The following is a 19,004-nucleotide window of genomic DNA, read 5'->3' as shown; positions in this document are numbered from 1 at the left end:
GCATTATTTTTTGTTAGGCACGGGGAGATTAAGTGATTTGCCCAAAATCACAGGATGTTGACCGTCGTTGCAGAGACTCAAACCCGGTTCCCAAGCTTTGACGTCCACCGTTCTAGCCGTAAGGCACCACCTCTCTTAGAAGTATTTAGGCCAGGGGGACTTATATTGCGGTGTGCGCCTCTGAGGTTTGCTGACTGCCTCACTACTCAGGTTGACTGATTATGGTCCTGTCTGAACTAGGGCTGGATTCATTGTTGCATGAATCCATAGCTTCTTGTATAGAAACTTGTTTGTTATTAAATAAAATAAATGATCCTGTTCCTTTATGTTAGGTTAAAGTGTTATAATATTAGATGTTGTTGCATACTGGATGAAGTTTTTGACTTAAAGATAAAGTTCTTGCACATTAAATAAACGTTTTGGCTAATAAAGTTATTGATGATGTTTCCTTTCAGGATTTATATTAAAATAAAGTGATTTATTTGACGCACTTGTAAAATATGAGTTAGCCTTATTAAACGTTAAAGTTGCTGACTGATAAAGTTGTTAAATAATACATTAGGCCTAGAATGATTAAGTTGTTGAATATGTAATTCAGTCTGTAGATCACATATTCAAACTGCTGATGTTAAATAAGTATTTGGTATAAATGTCGATATTAAATTAGCATGAAGATGTTTACTACCTGATATAAATGCTGGGTTTTACATAATGATAACGTTGGTTTCTAGAGTGACTGATTATGAGGATTTCCTTCCTTCATAGATACATCTGTTGATGAGTACATAACCTATTTTAAGAAATAACTGCATGAATATCTGGAAAGGAACATTTGAGCATTGTCCATCAGGGAATGTTCAGGGCACGCCTGATGTGATCCTTATTCTGGGAAGCCCATGTGTGGAATGTCTGGACCTCAGGGCAGAGTTCTGAGGTCAGAGTCCTGCTCATCTGCTGGCTGCCCTTCTTCCAGAACTCAAACATGTTTCCAAGATCCTGGGCCGCTGGACCTCCGTGTGACTCCACGAAGGCACGGACAGAAATCTAATGGGGAAGAGAAGATAGGAAGATCATAGTTCCCGCAAGCCACCACGTTTATTGATGTTTTTCAATGTCATTTTTTACATTAACTAATATTATCATGTCCAGCACCCACATGCTTCCTATTTTGCCACACCTCAAAGGACAACAGTCTGTAAATCATGCACTCTCTTTGGTGTAGTATGCTACCCCCCCAGAAGATTCGGTGCCCTACATAGGAAGGTGAAGCGCCTTTTTTTCTTTAAATGTCCCAATACAATGTAATATTATGAAATATGGTACAAATCCATTGTTTGAAGCAGGAGCCATCATTTTCTTCTATATTTTCCTTATAACTGCTAACTTTGAAGCTTCCAAACTCTTCAAATAGGGGCTAATCCAGGATGTACGTACTCTAGATAATTATAAGGAATTTGTTAGGCACCAGTTGGAATTTCAATGTTTCCAGTTTTAATCCCCAATTACACTGTTACTATACCATTTGATTCTTTTACATTTCTGTGGTAGGGTCTTGTCCAGTGATCAATAAATCCTGGGGGCAGGTCCTGCGTCCTGATGAGGGCAAGGCGCTGGGGGTGACACACTACTTAACATACTGTATATTGGGATTACCTCCCAAATAGACCACTCTAAGAAGGTTAAGTTACAAGGCCCTTGCGACACCGGTACGTCACTTTTAACATGGGAAAAAGTGAAGCACCGGCGGCATAAGGGGCTTGTAAATAAGACCCTAGATTTGCAGTATTGATAGTGCCCCTCTCTAGACCTGTGGAAAAAGGACACATAAAAATGACATCTGGCTGGAAAAAATCGAATCAGTATGATATGTAACGACCACAAACTGAAGGAACACATGGAAGAATGGGGTGAAATTACGGATAGACTATTTGAAGAGGACAATGAGATAGCTCTGTCACACGTTTCAGAATGTTAGGATTTTTTTTTTACCTAATGGGAAAATTGGTACATTATTTTTTACATAATGGAAAGATTGTTATGAAATTCTGGACAGGTGTTGTCAATATATGTACTGTTGTCATTCCCTACAATAAACCAGTGCTGTAATGATTTTCTGGTTCATAAAAACAATAGTAAAATGTGTTTTCAAAATGTGTTAATCATATAAAAAGTTTTGTATAATGTTTTCACATTCTGAAATAACAATTTTACTGCAAGGTATACGGCTAACATTGTACAAATCCTGGGGCACCTTCTCTGCAACCTGTGACAGAGCTGCTCCAGATGGGTCTATCCCTATGTACCGGGGTTCTCAACTCTGACCTGACACTGCACAAACTGCATCTTCTAGACACAGACGTGATATCAAAGGGGATGATGGACGGAGCGTTTGAGCAAATCAAACACTCGCCCCCAGTCAACTGATCTGGGTTTAATCCATCACCATTCTTTAGCTCACTCAGCCACCCCAGTTCAGACATGGCCATATGCAGATCAGTCTGTCCCTGTGCCTCTTGAGAACAGTCCAGCGCCGAACTGCCAAGCCATGTCTTCCCTGGACCGGAAACAAGCATCCTGGGACCGGTTTCGGATTCATAATCCTCATCAGCCAGGCTATCTTAAATCCAGTGGCAAAGTGAGCAAGGAACCTACATCCGGGCATACCCTGCCAACTTAGGGCGAACAAAGTGATACCAAAGGGGATGATGGACAGAGCGTTTGAGCAAATCAAACACTCACCCCCAGTCTACAGATCTGGGTTTAATCCATCATCATTCTTTTGCTCACTCCACCAACCCAGTTCAGACATGTCCATATGCAAATCAGTCTGACCCTGTGCCTCTTGTGAACTGTCCAGCGCAGAACTGCCAAGCCATGTCTTCCCTGGACTGGAAACAAGCATCCTGGGACCGGTTTCGGGTTCATAACGCTCATCAGCCAGGCTATCTTGAATCCAGTGGCAAAGTGAGCAAGGGACTCTCGTCTGGGCATACCCTGCCAACTTACTGCAAACAAAGCGATACCAAAGGGGATGATGGACGGAGCGTTTGAGCAAATCAAACACTCAACCCCAGTCAACTGATCTGGGTTTAATCCATCATTATTCTTTAGCTCACTTCACCACCCCAGTTCAGACATGGCCATATGCAAATTAGTCTGACCCTGTGCCTCATAGGAACAGTCCAGAACCGAATTGCCAAGCCATGTCTTCCCTGGACCGGAAACAAGCATCATGGGACCGGTTTCGGGTTCATAACCTTCATCAGCCAGGCAATCTTGTATCCAGTGGCAAAGCGAGCAAGGGACCCATGTCTGGGCATACCCTGCCAACTTAGGGCGAACAAAGTGATACCAAAGCGAATGATGGACGGAGCTTTTGAGCAAATCAAACACTCAACCCAGTCAACTAATCTGGGTTTAATCCATCATCATTCTTTAGCTCACTCCACCACCCCAGTCTGACCCTGTGCCTCATGGGGACAGTCCAGCACCAAACTGCCAAGTCATATCTTTCCTAGACCAAAACAAGCATTCTGGGACCGGTTTCAGGTTCATAACCGTCATCAGCCAGGCTATCTTGAATCCAGTGTATGCCCGGACGTGGGCAATCTTATTGCAAACTGGCAATCTCATTTTCTCGTAGACCACATTGAATATGTGCTGGGCTGACAGGTTTCCCCAAGCTGTGATTCTTAAATAGGGTGCTTTTGGGATGGTTCCGATCGCCTAAAGGCAGAACCATCAGGTCCCTGTCTGCCTCAGCCCAATAAGCTGCCATTGTCCGGATCGGACGGGCATCCGGCTAAATGTTTTTCTCCCCTTAGCCATGAATCGCCACCTACTGACCAGGATCAGATCACCCTAGGAGATCATTATCCTCATACACCCACTCCCCCCTGGGCCTTAACTAAGAGAAAGTGAAAAGGTTTTTTATTTTTTAAATCTGCACAATGTTGCATAAGGGTTGGGTGGGTTGTAGGGCCCCTTCACCTTCACTAAAGGCAGAAGTTATATTTTTTTAAACATAAGGGTGGGAGGGTTCTTTCCCCAAATACACCGTGAGCAAGAGTGGAGGGTGCTTTCTATGCCACACCAGCTGCAGCTCCTCTGTTAAGGCAGTGGAGCGTCCCCCCACAGCTCTCTCAACAGTGCAACCATGAAAAATAAAATGATCATAATACAGATTATTATAATTGTATTTTTGCGCACTGAGCCAAGACAAGGACAGGTGCTGGGCTATTCTGATTTATAGCATCTGCAACAGGGGGCAGGAGTGGTGGGCACTGCTCCAAGTGCACATGACAGTTCGGCCGGCGCTCTTACGATGGCCAAATTGCCATGCGCTCTTAGAGCTCTCCAACCCATGCTGTGCTGCACAGCTAGGTGGAAATGAAGCAGAGGCTCCCAGGCCTTAACTGAGCATCAAAGCAGCCCGCCCTGGCCAATCACGGCACTGCTCTCATGCATTACCAGCATGAGAGCTGTCGCCTGATGGGCAAAGGGGACTGGGAGCCCTTCAAGGACTGCTGAGAGTTGAGAGGAGAGATGCAGAAGAACACCAAAGCAGCAGCCAGTAGGTAAGTGCCTTTTTATTTATTTTGTATTCCCCCCCGTGCTCCCCCCACTTCCTGCCCTGCTGCCCCCAACACTTTTATGTCCCAGTAGCCGCCACTGTGCCACACTACTCTGGTAAGGGCAGGGGGTATTACCAACCTCCCTCATCTTATTCAACAGCGAAAGAGGATTGTTTGAAAATAATGAAACTGTGAGGGCGGTATTTGTTAGCCACCTCCCACATTGCTGAGGAGCAGGGGCTGTTAGCATATGAAAAAAAGGAGTTATGCGGCAGGTAACATTGGCCCCATGTCATATCAGCTACCACTGTGCCTACCGTCACCCACAAAACTATGCAAGCTACAGAATGTTAGTGGAGCTGAAAGCTACCACAGCAAGCAGTGTGCAATTACAAATAGGACTATGTGGCAGCAGTATACTGTATAAGGACACAATTGCCATCATTTCTGGAGGGTTAAAGAGTCTTTGAATAGCCAACCTCTGTCCCAGTGACCCATGGGCACATTGGTCCACCATAGCCCACACCATTTTGTTGGTCAAAGAGGACCATAGCAATTCACTTTGGCCCCCTGGTATATTATGTTTTTTGAGACAAAAAACCCTAACCCTTGAGAATGTATATTGTATCTGCTTATATTAAAATTTGATAAACCGTTTTAATAACCATTTAAAGTACCACCAAAGACTTTGCATTATTGCACATTAAAGCTCATTTAAAATGTACAGCCATTTTGTATTTCAGCGTTCTACACGATGGCCCTCCTATACAACATTTTGGTGCAGGGAAGCGCCACAAGGCTTCTTGCTGCACTGCCCTGTGTCAAAAGAAAAGCGCAGGAATGCATCACATTTATAAGATACTGTGCATTCCTGTAAACTTTAAACTGCGCTGGCACAAAAATGGCTGCCTTGTGCCAACATAGGCACTCTTGCGCCATGGTGCAATGGTCCGCATTGTAGATATGATTGTTTTTGTGCAGGTAGAGACACCTTCCTGCACAAAAAAAATCAATGGACACGTTTGCAGAATGCAACACACAGAGGAAAAAATTAGGAGAAATAAAATTATTTCTCCAAGTTACGCATTCCTTGGGAAGGTGCAGGTTTATGGCGCATTCCCGGATTCACACTAGCTTGTAAACCTGAGATTGTGTCAAAATCGAAGGGCGTTGAGTGGGAACACCCACTGCACGTCCATAGAATGCCTCCCCGGCGCATTTTTTACACCACTGGTGCGTCACAAAAAGTGACGTAACGGCGGCATAAAAATGTCACAAGACCTCATAAATAAGGCCCTGAATTTTAGGATATTTTTGCTGCTAGCTTCATTTTTGGTTTTAAACATGTATTAGACTTCTGTGAGGAAACCAGAATGTCTATTTTCTTTCAACCCTTGCCATGGCAGATCTAGTAACAAAGCCCACACTCCTGCACTGGGGGAAGAGGGTGGGACATGCAGCCCTGCCAAGTGCCATGCATCTCATGTTAGGGTAACGCAATTTAACTCAACTCCCCTCATTAACCTATGATCGGTAATTTGTCATGCAAACCAGATGAACTGAAAGCTAAGCGGGTTATCTCTTTTTCCCCTGTGTTGTGGTGGATGGCTCTACTCTTTTCACTTAGCTGTCAGACAGTGACACCCAGCTCGGAGCAGCCAGCCAATTGAGGGCCTTAAAAGCTATAATGCAGCAGTTTGAGCCCTGATTGGACTGTGCTATTACGTGACCTGCCTACGCTGACCCGGCTGCCTACTATGGCCCCTGATTTGCGTTGAAGTACGTACACCCGTGCGTTGTGAGAGACGCCCAACACCAAGGACTTTACAGGAGTCTGGCTTGTGTGCAGAGATACTGAACTTTGGGCTGGGGCTTTCGAGCGTGGGCCGATGGACCAGACAGATTGAAAAACAGTGTCAAAATGACCGTCAGGTTTGTCAGCCCCTGAGCGCAGCACCTGCTTTTCAATGCCTGTTGGTGAAGCGGGACTGTGACTACAGCAGAGGCCTATACGCTCCGTTGGTCAAAACAGCCATAATAGCACTGCTGACTGTGACACAAGGGCAATGTTACAGAAGCACCTGAAAGAGGCGCTCTTACCCAACCAGGAATACGAGTATTCAAGAACTACGTGCAGCAGCTGAAAAGAGTATTGGATCCAAGTAGATGGGGTGGCCTAAAAAACGGGCCCATTTTTACAAGTAAATGGCAGCGCGTGGAGCTGCACCAAATTTTACAGCACCGCACTCCGACATTTCCAAAACGCAGGTATGCGCCGTATGTACAATACGGCGCACCCCTGGGTTTTCCCTAGCTCTAAAAATAGCTGCCCAGTGCCAATACAGGCACCATTGCACCATGGAGCAAGGGTGCCTGCGTTGCAGGGAATGATTGTTAATGTGCAGGAAGGTGTCCCCTCTGACACATAAACAATCAATAATAGTGATTGGCTACTTCTATGTGTGCTGCATTCTGCTGCACACATAGAAGTAATAAACAGTAGTTATTTATTGATTGTCGATGTGCAGAAAGGGGTCTGTTCCTGCACATAAACAATCATTAATGGCGTTTTGCACTTTCTATGTGGGCTGCAGAATGCCCATATAGAACAAGCACATTGGCTACAGCGAGACCTAAAAAGCAAAAAGGAGGAGAAATAATAGTATTTCTCCTTGTTGTGCCATTCTAACGCCTGCCATTGCATGGCGTTAGTTTTTGGTGCTGTCTCAGATTTACACATTCTTGTAAATCTGGGGCAGCATCAAAGTGCAATGTGTGTTGCGGTGGAACCCCCACAGCAACACCAATTGCACGCCCTTTTAATACAAAGTGAGGCGAGTAAAGGGGCTGTATTAACAAGGCGGCGATATGCCACTCAAAGTGGCTTAGCACCGCCTTGTAAATGCGTGGTAAGGCACAGCCCCACCAGAACATCGCTAAAAGCGATGCTCTGGTGGCCCTATTCCCTTGTAAATATACCCTTAGACTGTAGTGTTACAGTGCAAGCATGGCAGAATAAAAAAACTGTTAATATTTGAAATACCCATTGCCTGTGGGTGGGGAAATGTCGTTCAATGAGATCCACTGTTTATATTTTGCATGGTTTGCGTTTGTTGGTGAGGCAGTGGTTGCCACATTGCCTTCTCGCGTGCAGTTTACACTTTCTGCCTGTTCTGACTTTTACCAAAATGCGCTTTGCAGTCAGATTAATTGCATATTACCCGTATGAGGCTGAAGCCCTTTAAGTTGGCTGCATTTAATGCATGAGGTCACATGCCTATTAGTATCAATTAATATAAACATGGTTTAACCGCATCGCTGCCGCGGCGATTTTTGCGCTGTGCGGCATTTTTCGAATTACTTGAAATGCTCGTCATCAGCATCGAAGGGGTTAAAAGAGCCTTGTGAATTGCACAGGAGTTGGTACATACCACGCTACAGTTAATACATGTTGACCCATCATAGGCATATCTACACGGCTTAGCTGAGCTGTGCTTCTGTTCAATGTGTGTACAGGTTTTTGCAAGGGACGGAGACTCATTAATTGAATGCACTCACCATAAGATATCACTTAAAGTGTCACACATAAGATAATCAAATGTCATACATAAATACACTGAAAACACAGAAATGTTACACATAAGGAATCGGAAAACTTGGAAGCTATGGACATTTGAACAGCACCCAGACCTTGGAGGGTGAAAGAGTATTTTGGACTAGGAAGGGGGGGAAACACAACCCTCTTGATCCTTATAAAAGAATTTGGTGAGCACATCCGGTCTCCCCCAGGCCATGGAGGGGGAAAGTGTTGGATGCAGTGCACCACCGGCCTTGTGCCCAACCATTGTTGTGCAGGCTGAAGGTTGTGTGCAGTGAGGTTGGGCACTGGCCAGGCGTTCTGGACAACCCTTGCAGTCAAAGTTGGAAATTAAGGACATCACAAAACAAGCATTGGCATAGCCAATAGGTCTCGCCTTTGGGACCTTATAAGTGTTTAGCCAGAGATATTGACTTTGCCTATGTCTTTAAGTTTGCATCATGCTGAAAAGTTATAATAAAGAAGTGTCAAAAGCATTTTTGTTACCTCATATATGACCAAGAAAGCATTATGTACAACTGAATGACCATATTAAAAAAATATTAACCAAAAATAATGTCTTGAGGCTTTTTTTGTACTGTCAAAGCTGGCAACTTCTGTCTGCCCGTCCCAATGGTGGAATGTCTACATTTAAAAAGTTTGTGATCGGATGACTCAGGCAAAAATAAGTCACACAATGTACGTGCAACCATTACATTTGTACTTGACACTAAGATGAGCAGACAAGCCTTCTCAGAGTAATGCCAACACAGAGTTAAAGGCAATGCAGTGAGAAAATGGTGAGTGAGCCACATTTGTGGCTATTCACAAACATCCGGCCTGCTTTTCCAGCACTTACCTGCACTTCTACGCGTATACTTTTACAATCCAGAAAAGAGTCATAATATTAAATACTGCCACAGGGTGGCAGCAGGACGGGAAAACATTAAAATAAGAGTACTCCATGAAGAGAAAAGGGAATACTAATGTGAAATATATTTTACTAATTACGGACGTAGAACGTTTACAATTAGAACGCTGCACAAGCGTGCACAGTGAATTTGAGTTTTCTCACAATAGTCACTAGTGTGTGCATCAATTTGTCACAAGTGATTAAAAAGTCAGTGTCACCAGATTATTCCACGTCATGGGCCTTTACCGAATAAAGCAATGCATTCTGGGAGTGAGCTACACATTTCTTGACTTGTTACACAAAGTGTTCTGCACCTGACAGACAGTTAATCCAAGTAGTTAAACGCTCACTGCTGACATCGGCGTACCACGAATTCCAGTCTTGGCAAGATACGCTCAGCCTTCCAAGGATGGCAAACCCAGAGTTAGTTACGAATCAGCGACCCACAGCTGAACGTCCCCGCAGCCCTTTGCAGAACCCTCGTGCGCTGAATACCATGAATTCTGAAATAACCTGACAAATGTATGCACGATATGGAACACTGTCTGCTGCTGTGCGATTAGCAGCTTGTGAACAGTGAAAGCTAATTACACAGAATGTTAGAAAAAGAAGCCTGTAACTAGAAATCTATTTTTTTCAAGCCATAGAAAGTCGCTCTCATAATTCCCTTTTTAATAACCTACTTTGAAAAAGCTCGGCACTGCAGTTGTGTTTATGCATTCTTGGAAGTTCCTTTGTTCATATTTGTTTCCGATTTTAGTTGAATTTCTGTTTGCTTGTTAGTGTTTGTGTACAAGCGAGATTGTGTTTATACTTACGCACCTGTACATTTGTGTTCTACTATATATATTTGTGGTAATAGCTGTGCCTCTTTGTGCGTTGTCTCCACTGGACCATAGAAATTTCGAAGTCTTCTTTTAGTGTCTATGAGTGTCTTTGGCTGTGTTTACGCCTAGAGGTCTCTGTCTTTTTGTTTGTGTGTCTTTGAATGTGTATTGTGAGGTCCGCCGGTTTCTTTGCGCGCCAATTTGTTTGTCAGTACACGCACCTGCATTGTTTGCACCAGCACCCCACTGGTTTTGTAATGTGGTGAATACAAGTTGCAACCCTTAAAGGCAGCTGGGGGCAGCCAGGGGGACGGTCTGTAAATCTAGGGGCTTTATCTTGTCTGCACGGGGTGGGGAAACCACCAAAAATTCATGTAATGAGAGCGCCAATTTTATTACAGCACCCCCAAGCAAGGCGCGTTTTCAGCACAAAGAAAACAAACAATTGGGTATACAAACCTTAGCCGTACGGAGCGTTTTCCCATACGAATCGTACCCTGCAGCATCCTCCGTACGTACGACGAAGTACGATTCGTACCAGGAGCTGGACTCCGTACAAATCGTACAGAGACCGTACGAATCAAAATGCCCGTACGAATCTCCCTCGGAACCCGCTGTATGCGACATCCATACGGTTCGCAGCTGCTTTTTCCGACCAGGCAAGTACGATTCGTGTGGGTTACGCACCGTACAAAGCTTTTTCTACGGGAGCCGAAAACATCCGGAGAAGCAGAGTTCGCCTCCAAACAGGTACGAAACGCCCCCACCCAGGTACGGTGCGTACACCCCATGATCGCAGGGGTACGGTGCATACCCCATGCGATCATGGGGCGTATGCACCGTACCCCGCGATCATGGGGTGTACGCACCGTACCCCATATTCGCTGGGTGTACGGTGCATACACCCTGCGATCGCGGGGTACAGTACATACACCCCATGATCGCAGGGGTACCCCTGCGATCATGGGGTGTACGCACTGTACTGTGTGTATGTGATTGTGTGCTTTTCCGTATGAATCGCCCTTACCTGACGTGGACGGTACGAACCGCGTCCTCATACCCTGGTCCAGATCGTACTCGTCGGGTCGTACGGCATGTGTACGAGTCGTACGGTTCACGGTTTCAGCCTTGCAATACGTACAGATCGCGACGATTCGGACGGATTGACGAAATACGGATCGTACTACGCGACTCGGACGGACGGGTACGATTCGTACGGAGAGGGCTCCGGATACAAATCGTACGGACGTTTTTTCCCAGGATCGGAATCGGCCCCTAAATGTCCACAGTTATAGGTATTACTATACACAACAAATGTCATAACTTGCACCACCCACCATACTCAAAACACCACTTCGCCAACAGCACAGTAGCAAAGCAAGCATTATACACATCTTTACATAAAGGAGATCAAGCACCTAAAGCCACTTCCTACCCACAAGACCGCTTTACCAAGTTCCATGAAACAAAGGAACCCATGGAACATTTAGTTGGGAGCAGAAGCATTACCTACTAAGGGGTAAAGGCACCAAGGGAACCACTAGCCATTCCCAAAAAATACATGAATTCCCTCTGACAAGGGGGTTTTATCAAGCTTCAGTAATACAATGAGAAACAATATATATATATAGATATAGAGAGTACAGTCTCACTAGCATCTACAACATGCAGCAGTACACCTAGGGGCCAAATTTGCTATTTTTTCATGCCATGCAGTGCAGCAAACACAGTGTTGCAAGAAATGGGGGAGAGAGCAAACCAGCGCCATATCTATCACAAGATGGTGCTGCTTCGGTCATCCCCTGCACTGGCGCACTCTCCTGCTGCGCAAAGGTGTGTGTCATGTGCAGGGTAGGTTTTGTTCTGGATGAGTACCATTTCAGTATAAACGTTGTATTTGTAAACAGACAGAAGCGGTAACATGGATAAAGGGCGCACAGCTATAAGTATGGCTCGTAGTGAAATCAAAGCTTATTCCAAACGATTGCTACTAGGCTGGAAAGGAAGGTTACCCAACTTCCTTAATTGTCCCGGACTAGTCCAGGATATAAAACATAATATGTATTCCTGCCGAGCAACCAAATAGCAAATTGTTATATTCAAAATCAACAGATGTCAAGTCCTTTGTCAATGAATATCTCAGTGTGAGATATTCATTGAAAAAGAGATTCAACGCTGATGCATTATGTATATACGTGGAAGTGAAGAAGAGGAGAGATACTGATGACTTTTTGATAAACACCAACTGGAAGAAATTTGATATTGATGGATATCTTATTGTGATCTAGCCCTGAGGAAGTTGGTTGGCATGAGATATATGCCCAACGAAACACATGTTGGCTGCAGTGAATGTTCTTTTGATACTTGTGAAATTTGGAACTTGATTTTGAAAATTTGGAATGAACTTTGAAAATCAGGATTAAAATACAGTCTGATTGAACAAAGGACTTGACAATTTGGATTGAATTTTGAAATTTGGAATTATAATACGAATCAACATACTCCAAGATCTGGGTGTCTAAATGTCTATCGAATGAGGACTTGGACTCTTGTTCTTATACTTATCATTTAAATTTTGCATAATATCACATCTGTTGATTTTGAATATAACAATTTGCTATTTGGTTGCTCGGCAGGAATACATATTAACTTTGTATTTGTGCTGTACAGTCCAGCACAGTTAGAAAATTTAAGAGAAAGCAAAAAATATTCTCCAACTTTGCATTTTCCTCAAGATGGTGTCCATTTTTAGGGGTAATGTCCTGTCTACAAATGTAAGTAAATATGACTTTGTATCAAAAATTAGTCAAAAACACCATGGGTGACTGTTTGGAACCGCCCATATACAAGTTTTTGTGCTGGTAAAAGAAACCCCAAACAACACTTTGCATCCCTTTTGGTAACTGTGTCCTGGTCCAAAGTGTTGATAAATGTAGGCCCTTGTCTGCAGCCCTGCACTCACCCTATCATCCTGGAACTGCGCGGGGTGCAGTAGTCGTGATAACCTGACGGCGTACTCCTTGATCGTCAGGCGCTCTGCCGACAGGGAGCAGCTCTTCCCGGTCCACCGGCGAGGGTTCTTCAAGATGGAGGCGATGGCCGGGCCTACTTGGGCCAAGCTGATCCCATCCATAGCGGTGTCTCCCATGGGGAGAGCTGCAGGGGGAGACCGAGAATGGATAAGCTCACGGATTTGTTAAGAGGGCTCAATTCATTCACCCAATCATCCTTTCATTGACAAAGTCTCAAAGCAGACACCCCAAGTTTTCAAAAGATTAAAATGAATGCACATGTACACTTTTCCTTTGCTGCTGCAAGTACATGCTTTTGGTGTTTGCTGCCGCTTCTAGGGTTAATTCCTGCTGCTAGAGATTTCAGCAATGGCTTAAAGAAATGCTGACACATAAAGGATTAGCTGTAGTTAGTTGTCCACAGCTCAGCATAAGGTGTACTGATGTGTGGTTTGCTAGTTGTATGGAACAATGAAAACCAGGACTGAGGTTCTCTCTGTGGGTCACAGACATAGAAGGGCGAGAGTAGGTGGTCAGGCTGGTGGAGCATTTGTAAAGTTGTGTGTAGGTCGTCTTAGTCACAGCCCCAGGAATTATGTGGCAAGTGAGGACCAAATTATGCGGCAGGGTAAATTCAATTATGTCGTATGTAATTCAACTCATTCTGTGGCGGTGCTGATTTACTGTTTTCTCATTTTAACACCCAATTATGCAACTGATGGTAGACTATGTGGCAATTGCTCGAGTATGTGGACACCGTGCAGCCACAGCGACGCCTAATTTCAGTGACGCTGATCTTAGCACAGGAAAAGCCGTGTGTGTTTCGGGTAAAATGACTTGGCACCAGGTTTGCCACCTTTCCAAGAGAAAAATACCGCACATTTGTTGTTGTTTTAAGAGCTTACGAAGGCCCAGACAAGACACTAAATAGGACGTTCAAGAAAATGGCTTGTATGTTTGTATTTACAACAAGGGGTGGTGAGGGACAGAGTCTCTGAATTAAACAGAATACTCTCACCCAGTCAAGAGATCAGGGCTAGATCCAACACCGTTTTTTAGCTCACTGCACCATCCCAGTTTCAGAACCTGGCTGTATGCAAATTAGTCTGTTCCTGTCCCAGTGCATGATGGGAACAGGGCAAACCAAACTACAAAAGCCAATTCTTACACTGGGAAGGAAACAAGCTACCGGGGACCGGTTTCTGGCATTTCAGCCTCTTCGGCCCGGCTTGCTTGAATCCTGATGGTGCAATGAGCAAGGGACTCACATCTGAGTATACCCTTCCACGCTTAGGGTGGACAAAAATATTTACAACAAGGGGTGGTGAGGGACAGAGTCTCTGAATTAAACAGAATACTCTCACCCAGTCAAGAGATCAGGGCTAGATCCAACACCGTTTTTTAGCTCACTGCACCATCCCAGTTTCAGAACCTGGCTGTATGCAAATTAGTCTGTTCCTGTCCCAGTGCATGATGGGAACAGGGCAAACCAAACTACAAAAGCCAATTCTTACACTGGGAAGGAAACAAGCTACCGGGGACCGGTTTCTGGCATTTCAGCCTCTTCGGCCCGGCTTGCTTGAATCCTGATGGTGCAATGAGCAAGGGACTCACATCTGAGTATACCCTTCCACGCTTAGGGTGGACAAAAATATTTACAACAAGGGGTGGTGAGGGACAGAGTCTCTGAATTAAACAGAATACTCTCACCCAGTCAAGAGATCAGGGCTAGATCCAACACCGTTTTTTAGCTCACTGCACCATCCCAGTTTCAGAACCTGGCTGTATGCAAATTAGTCTGTTCCTGTCCCAGTGCATGATGGGAACAGGGCAAACCAAACTACAAAAGCCAATTCTTACACTGGGAAGGAAACAAGCTACCGGGGACCGGTTTCTGGCATTTCAGCCTCTTCGGCCCGGCTTGCTTGAATCCTGATGGTGCAATGAGCAAGGGACTCACATCTGAGTATACCCTTCCACGCTTAGGGTGGACAAAAATATTTACAACAAGGGGTGGTGAGGGACAGAGTCTCTGAATTAAACAGAATACTCTCACCCAGTCAAGAGATCAGGGCTAGATCCAACACCGTTTTTTAGCTCACTGCACCATCCCAGTTTCAGAACCTGGCTGTATGCAAATTAGTCTGTTCCTGTCCCAGTGCATGATGGGAACAGGGCAAACCAAACTACAAAAGCCAATTCTTACACTGGGAAGGAAACAAGCTACCGGGGACCGGTTTCTGGCATTTCAGCCTCTTCGGCCCGGCTTGCTTGAATCCTGATGGTGCAATGAGCAAGGGACTCACATCTGAGTATACCCTTCCACGCTTAGGGTGGACAAAAATATTTACAACAAGGGGTGGTGAGGGACAGAGTCTCTGAATTAAACAGAATACTCTCACCCAGTCAAGAGATCAGGGCTAGATCCAACACCGTTTTTTAGCTCACTGCACCATCCCAGTTTCAGAACCTGGCTGTATGCAAATTAGTCTGTTCCTGTCCCAGTGCATGATGGGAACAGGGCAAACCAAACTACAAAAGCCAATTCTTACACTGGGAAGGAAACAAGCTACCGGGGACCGGTTTCTGGCATTTCAGCCTCTTCGGCCCGGCTTGCTTGAATCCTGATGGTGCAATGAGCAAGGGACTCACATCTGAGTATACCCTTCCACGCTTAGGGTGGACAAAAATATTTACAACAAGGGGTGGTGAGGGACAGAGTCTCTGAATTAAACAGAATACTCTCACCCAGTCAAGAGATCAGGGCTTGATCCAACACCGTTTTTTAGCTCACTGCACCATCCCAGTTTCAGAACCTGGCTGTATGCAAATTAGTCTGTTCCTGTCCCAGTGCATGATGGGAACAGGGCAAACCAAACTACAAAAGCCAATTCTTACACTGGGAAGGAAACAAGCTACCGGGGACCGGTTTCTGGCATTTCAGCCTCTTCGGCCCGGCTTGCTTGAATCCTGATGGTGCAATGAGCAAGGGACTCACATCTGAGTATACCCTTCCACGCTTAGGGTGGACAAAAATATTTACAACAAGGGGTGGTGAGGGACAGAGTCTCTGAATTAAACAGAATACTCTCACCCAGTCAAGAGATCAGGGCTAGATCCAACACCGTTTTTTAGCTCACTGCACCATCCCAGTTTCAGAACCTGGCTGTATGCAAATTAGTCTGTTCCTGTCCCAGTGCATGATGGGAACAGGGCAAACCAAACTACAAAAGCCAATTCTTACACTGGGAAGGAAACAAGCTACCGGGGACCGGTTTCTGGCATTTCAGCCTCTTCGGCCCGGCTTGCTTGAATCCTGATGGTGCAATGAGCAAGGGACTCACATCTGAGTATACCCTTCCACGCTTAGGGTGGACAAAAATATTTACAACAAGGGGTGGTGAGGGACAGAGTCTCTGAATTAAACAGAATACTCTCACCCAGTCAAGAGATCAGGGCTAGATCCAACACCGTTTTTTAGCTCACTGCACCATCCCAGTTTCAGAACCTGGCTGTATGCAAATTAGTCTGTTCCTGTCCCAGTGCATGATGGGAACAGGGCAAACCAAACTACAAAAGCCAATTCTTACACTGGGAAGGAAACAAGCTACCGGGGACCGGTTTCTGGCATTTCAGCCTCTTCGGCCCGGCTTGCTTGAATCCTGATGATGCAATGAGCAAGGGACTCACATCTGAGTATACCCTTCCACGCTTAGGGTGGACAAAAATATTTACAACAAGGGGTGGTGAGGGACAGAGTCTCTGAATTAAACAGAATACTCTCACCCAGTCAAGAGATCAGGGCTAGATCCAACACCGTTTTTTAGCTCACTGCACCATCCCAGTTTCAGAACCTGGCTGTATGCAAATTAGTCTGTTCCTGTCCCAGTGCATGATGGGAACAGGGCAAACCAAACTACAAAAGCCAATTCTTACACTGGGAAGGAAACAAGCTACCGGGGACCGGTTTCTGGCATTTCAGCCTCTTCGGCCCGGCTTGCTTGAATCCTGATGGTGCAATGAGCAAGGGACTCACATCTGAGTATACCCTTCCACGCTTAGGGTGGACAAAAATATTTACAACAAGGGGTGGTGAGGGACAGAGTCTCTGAATTAAACAGAATACTCTCACCCAGTCAAGAGATCAGGGCTAGATCCAACACCGTTTTTTAGCTCACTGCACCATCCCAGTTTCAGAACCTGGCTGTATGCAAATTAGTCTGTTCCTGTCCCAGTGCATGATGGGAACAGGGCAAACCAAACTACAAAAGCCAATTCTTACACTGGGAAGGAAACAAGCTACCGGGGACCGGTTTCTGGCATTTCAGCCTCTTCGGCCCGGCTTGCTTGAATCCTGATGGTGCAATGCCAGAAACCGGTCCCCGGTAGCTTGTCTCCTTTCTGGTAAAGAATTGGCTTGGTAGTTTAGTCTGCCCTGTTCCCATGATGCACTGGGCCAGGGACAGACTGATTTGCATATAGCCATGTTCTGAGCTGGGATGGGGCAGTGAGATAAATAACGGTGATGGATCAAGCCCTGATCTTTGGACTGGGTAAGAGTGGTCTGCTCAATTCAGACACTCTGTTCATCACCACCCCCTTTTGTAAATCGATTTTGGCCACTATAGGTGTGGCAGGGTATACTCAGACATGAGTCCCTTTCTCACTGCTCCATCAGGATTCAAGCAAGCCGGGCCGAAGAGGCTGAAATGCCAGAAACCGGTCCCCGGTAGCTTGTCTCCTTTCTGGTAAAGAATTGGCTTGGTAGTTTAGTCTGCCCTGTTCCCATGATGCACTGGGCCAGGGACAGACTGATTTGCATATAGCCATGTTCTGAGCTGGGATGGGGCAGTGAGATAAATAACGGTGATGGATCAAGCCCTGATCTTTGGACTGGGTAAGAGTGGTCTGCTCAATTCAGACACTCTGTTCATCACCACCCCCTTTTGTAAATCGATTTTGGCCACTATAGGTGTGGCAGGGTATACTCAGACATGAGTCCCTTTCTCACTGCTCCATCAGGATTCAAGCAAGCCGGGCCGAAGAGGCTGAAATGCCAGAAACCGGTCCCCGGTAGCTTGTCTCCTTTCTGGTAAAGAATTGGCTTGGTAGTTTAGTCTGCCCTGTTCCCATGATGCACTGGGCCAGGGACAGACTGATTTGCATATAGCCATGTTCTGAGCTGGGATGGGGCAGTGAGATAAATAACGGTGATGGATCAAGCCCTGATCTTTGGACTGGGTAAGAGTGGTCTGCTCAATCCAGCACTCTGTTCATCACCACCCCCTTTTGTAAATCGATTTTGGCCACTATAGGTGTGGCAGGGTATACTCAGACATGAGTCCCTTTCTCACTGCTCCATCAGGATTCAAGCAAGCCGGGCCAAAGAGGCTGAAATGCCAGAAACCGGTCCCCGGTAGCTTGTCTCCTTTCTGGTAAAGAATTGGCTTGGTAGTTTAGTCTGCCCTGTTCCCATGATGCACTGGGCCAGGGACAGACTGATTTGCATATAGCCATGTTCTGAGCTGGGATGGGGCAGTGAGATAAATAACGGTGGTGGATCAAGCCCTGATCTTTGGACTGGGTAAGAGTGGTCTGCTCAATTCAGACACTCTGTTCATCACCACCCCCTTTTGTAAATCGATTGTATGTTTGTAGCATGACTTTTCTGCCTTTGTTTTTTACAACCAAAACATCGGGGGAGGTAGAGGTTAAGGCTAGGTTTACCCTCGTTACTGTATATAGTTTCACAACATTCGAGTTTATCGATATAGGTTAGTTTTTTTTCGATATACTCGAATTTTATGAAACTACTTTAATTATTAGTCAGGGATTGCTAATGCAGCTCCAAAACACATTTGAAAGCGCTTTCTATTTATATTTACTGTTTAAAGTATGTACAGATGAGGGCTAAAAATACTGTCTTTAGGAGATTTTGCTTATTTTTTACCAGTCAATACTTTAAAATACCATTGGCGCCACTAGAGAACTTTGGCAAGGTGGCAACCCTTCTTGGCACAGCTGTATGGGTGTCCCCAGTGGTAGGATGACGGGGGATCTGCAGCCCTTGCTAGAGGTACATTGTATGAACCACTTGGATGT

The 19,004-nt window shown here is 45.4% G+C and overlaps 1 protein-coding gene across 1 annotated transcript in view; it reads right to left on the bottom strand.

The window, feature by feature from the left end:
• Nucleotides 1-457: 457 nt before the first annotated feature.
• The window catches only part of LOC147747782 (nmrA-like family domain-containing protein 1), an 82,191-nt gene continuing 63,644 nt past the window's right edge, over nt 458-19,004 (bottom strand). Inside the window, exons 4-5 of the mRNA XM_086936361.1 lie at nt 12,854-13,047; nt 458-1,044 (exon numbers count right to left, since the gene is read on the bottom strand). Of these exons, the coding sequence (XP_086792487.1) occupies nt 847-1,044; nt 12,854-13,047 (392 nt within the window). The 3' untranslated portion in view covers nt 458-846. The remainder of the gene's footprint in view (nt 1,045-12,853; nt 13,048-19,004) is intronic.

This window comes from Lissotriton vulgaris, chromosome 1_1 (genome assembly GCF_964263255.1).
Source record: "Lissotriton vulgaris chromosome 1_1, aLisVul1.2, whole genome shotgun sequence".
Taxonomy (NCBI): Eukaryota; Metazoa; Chordata; class Amphibia; order Caudata; family Salamandridae; genus Lissotriton; species Lissotriton vulgaris.
This window is presented reverse-complemented; position numbering and strand designations above follow the sequence as displayed.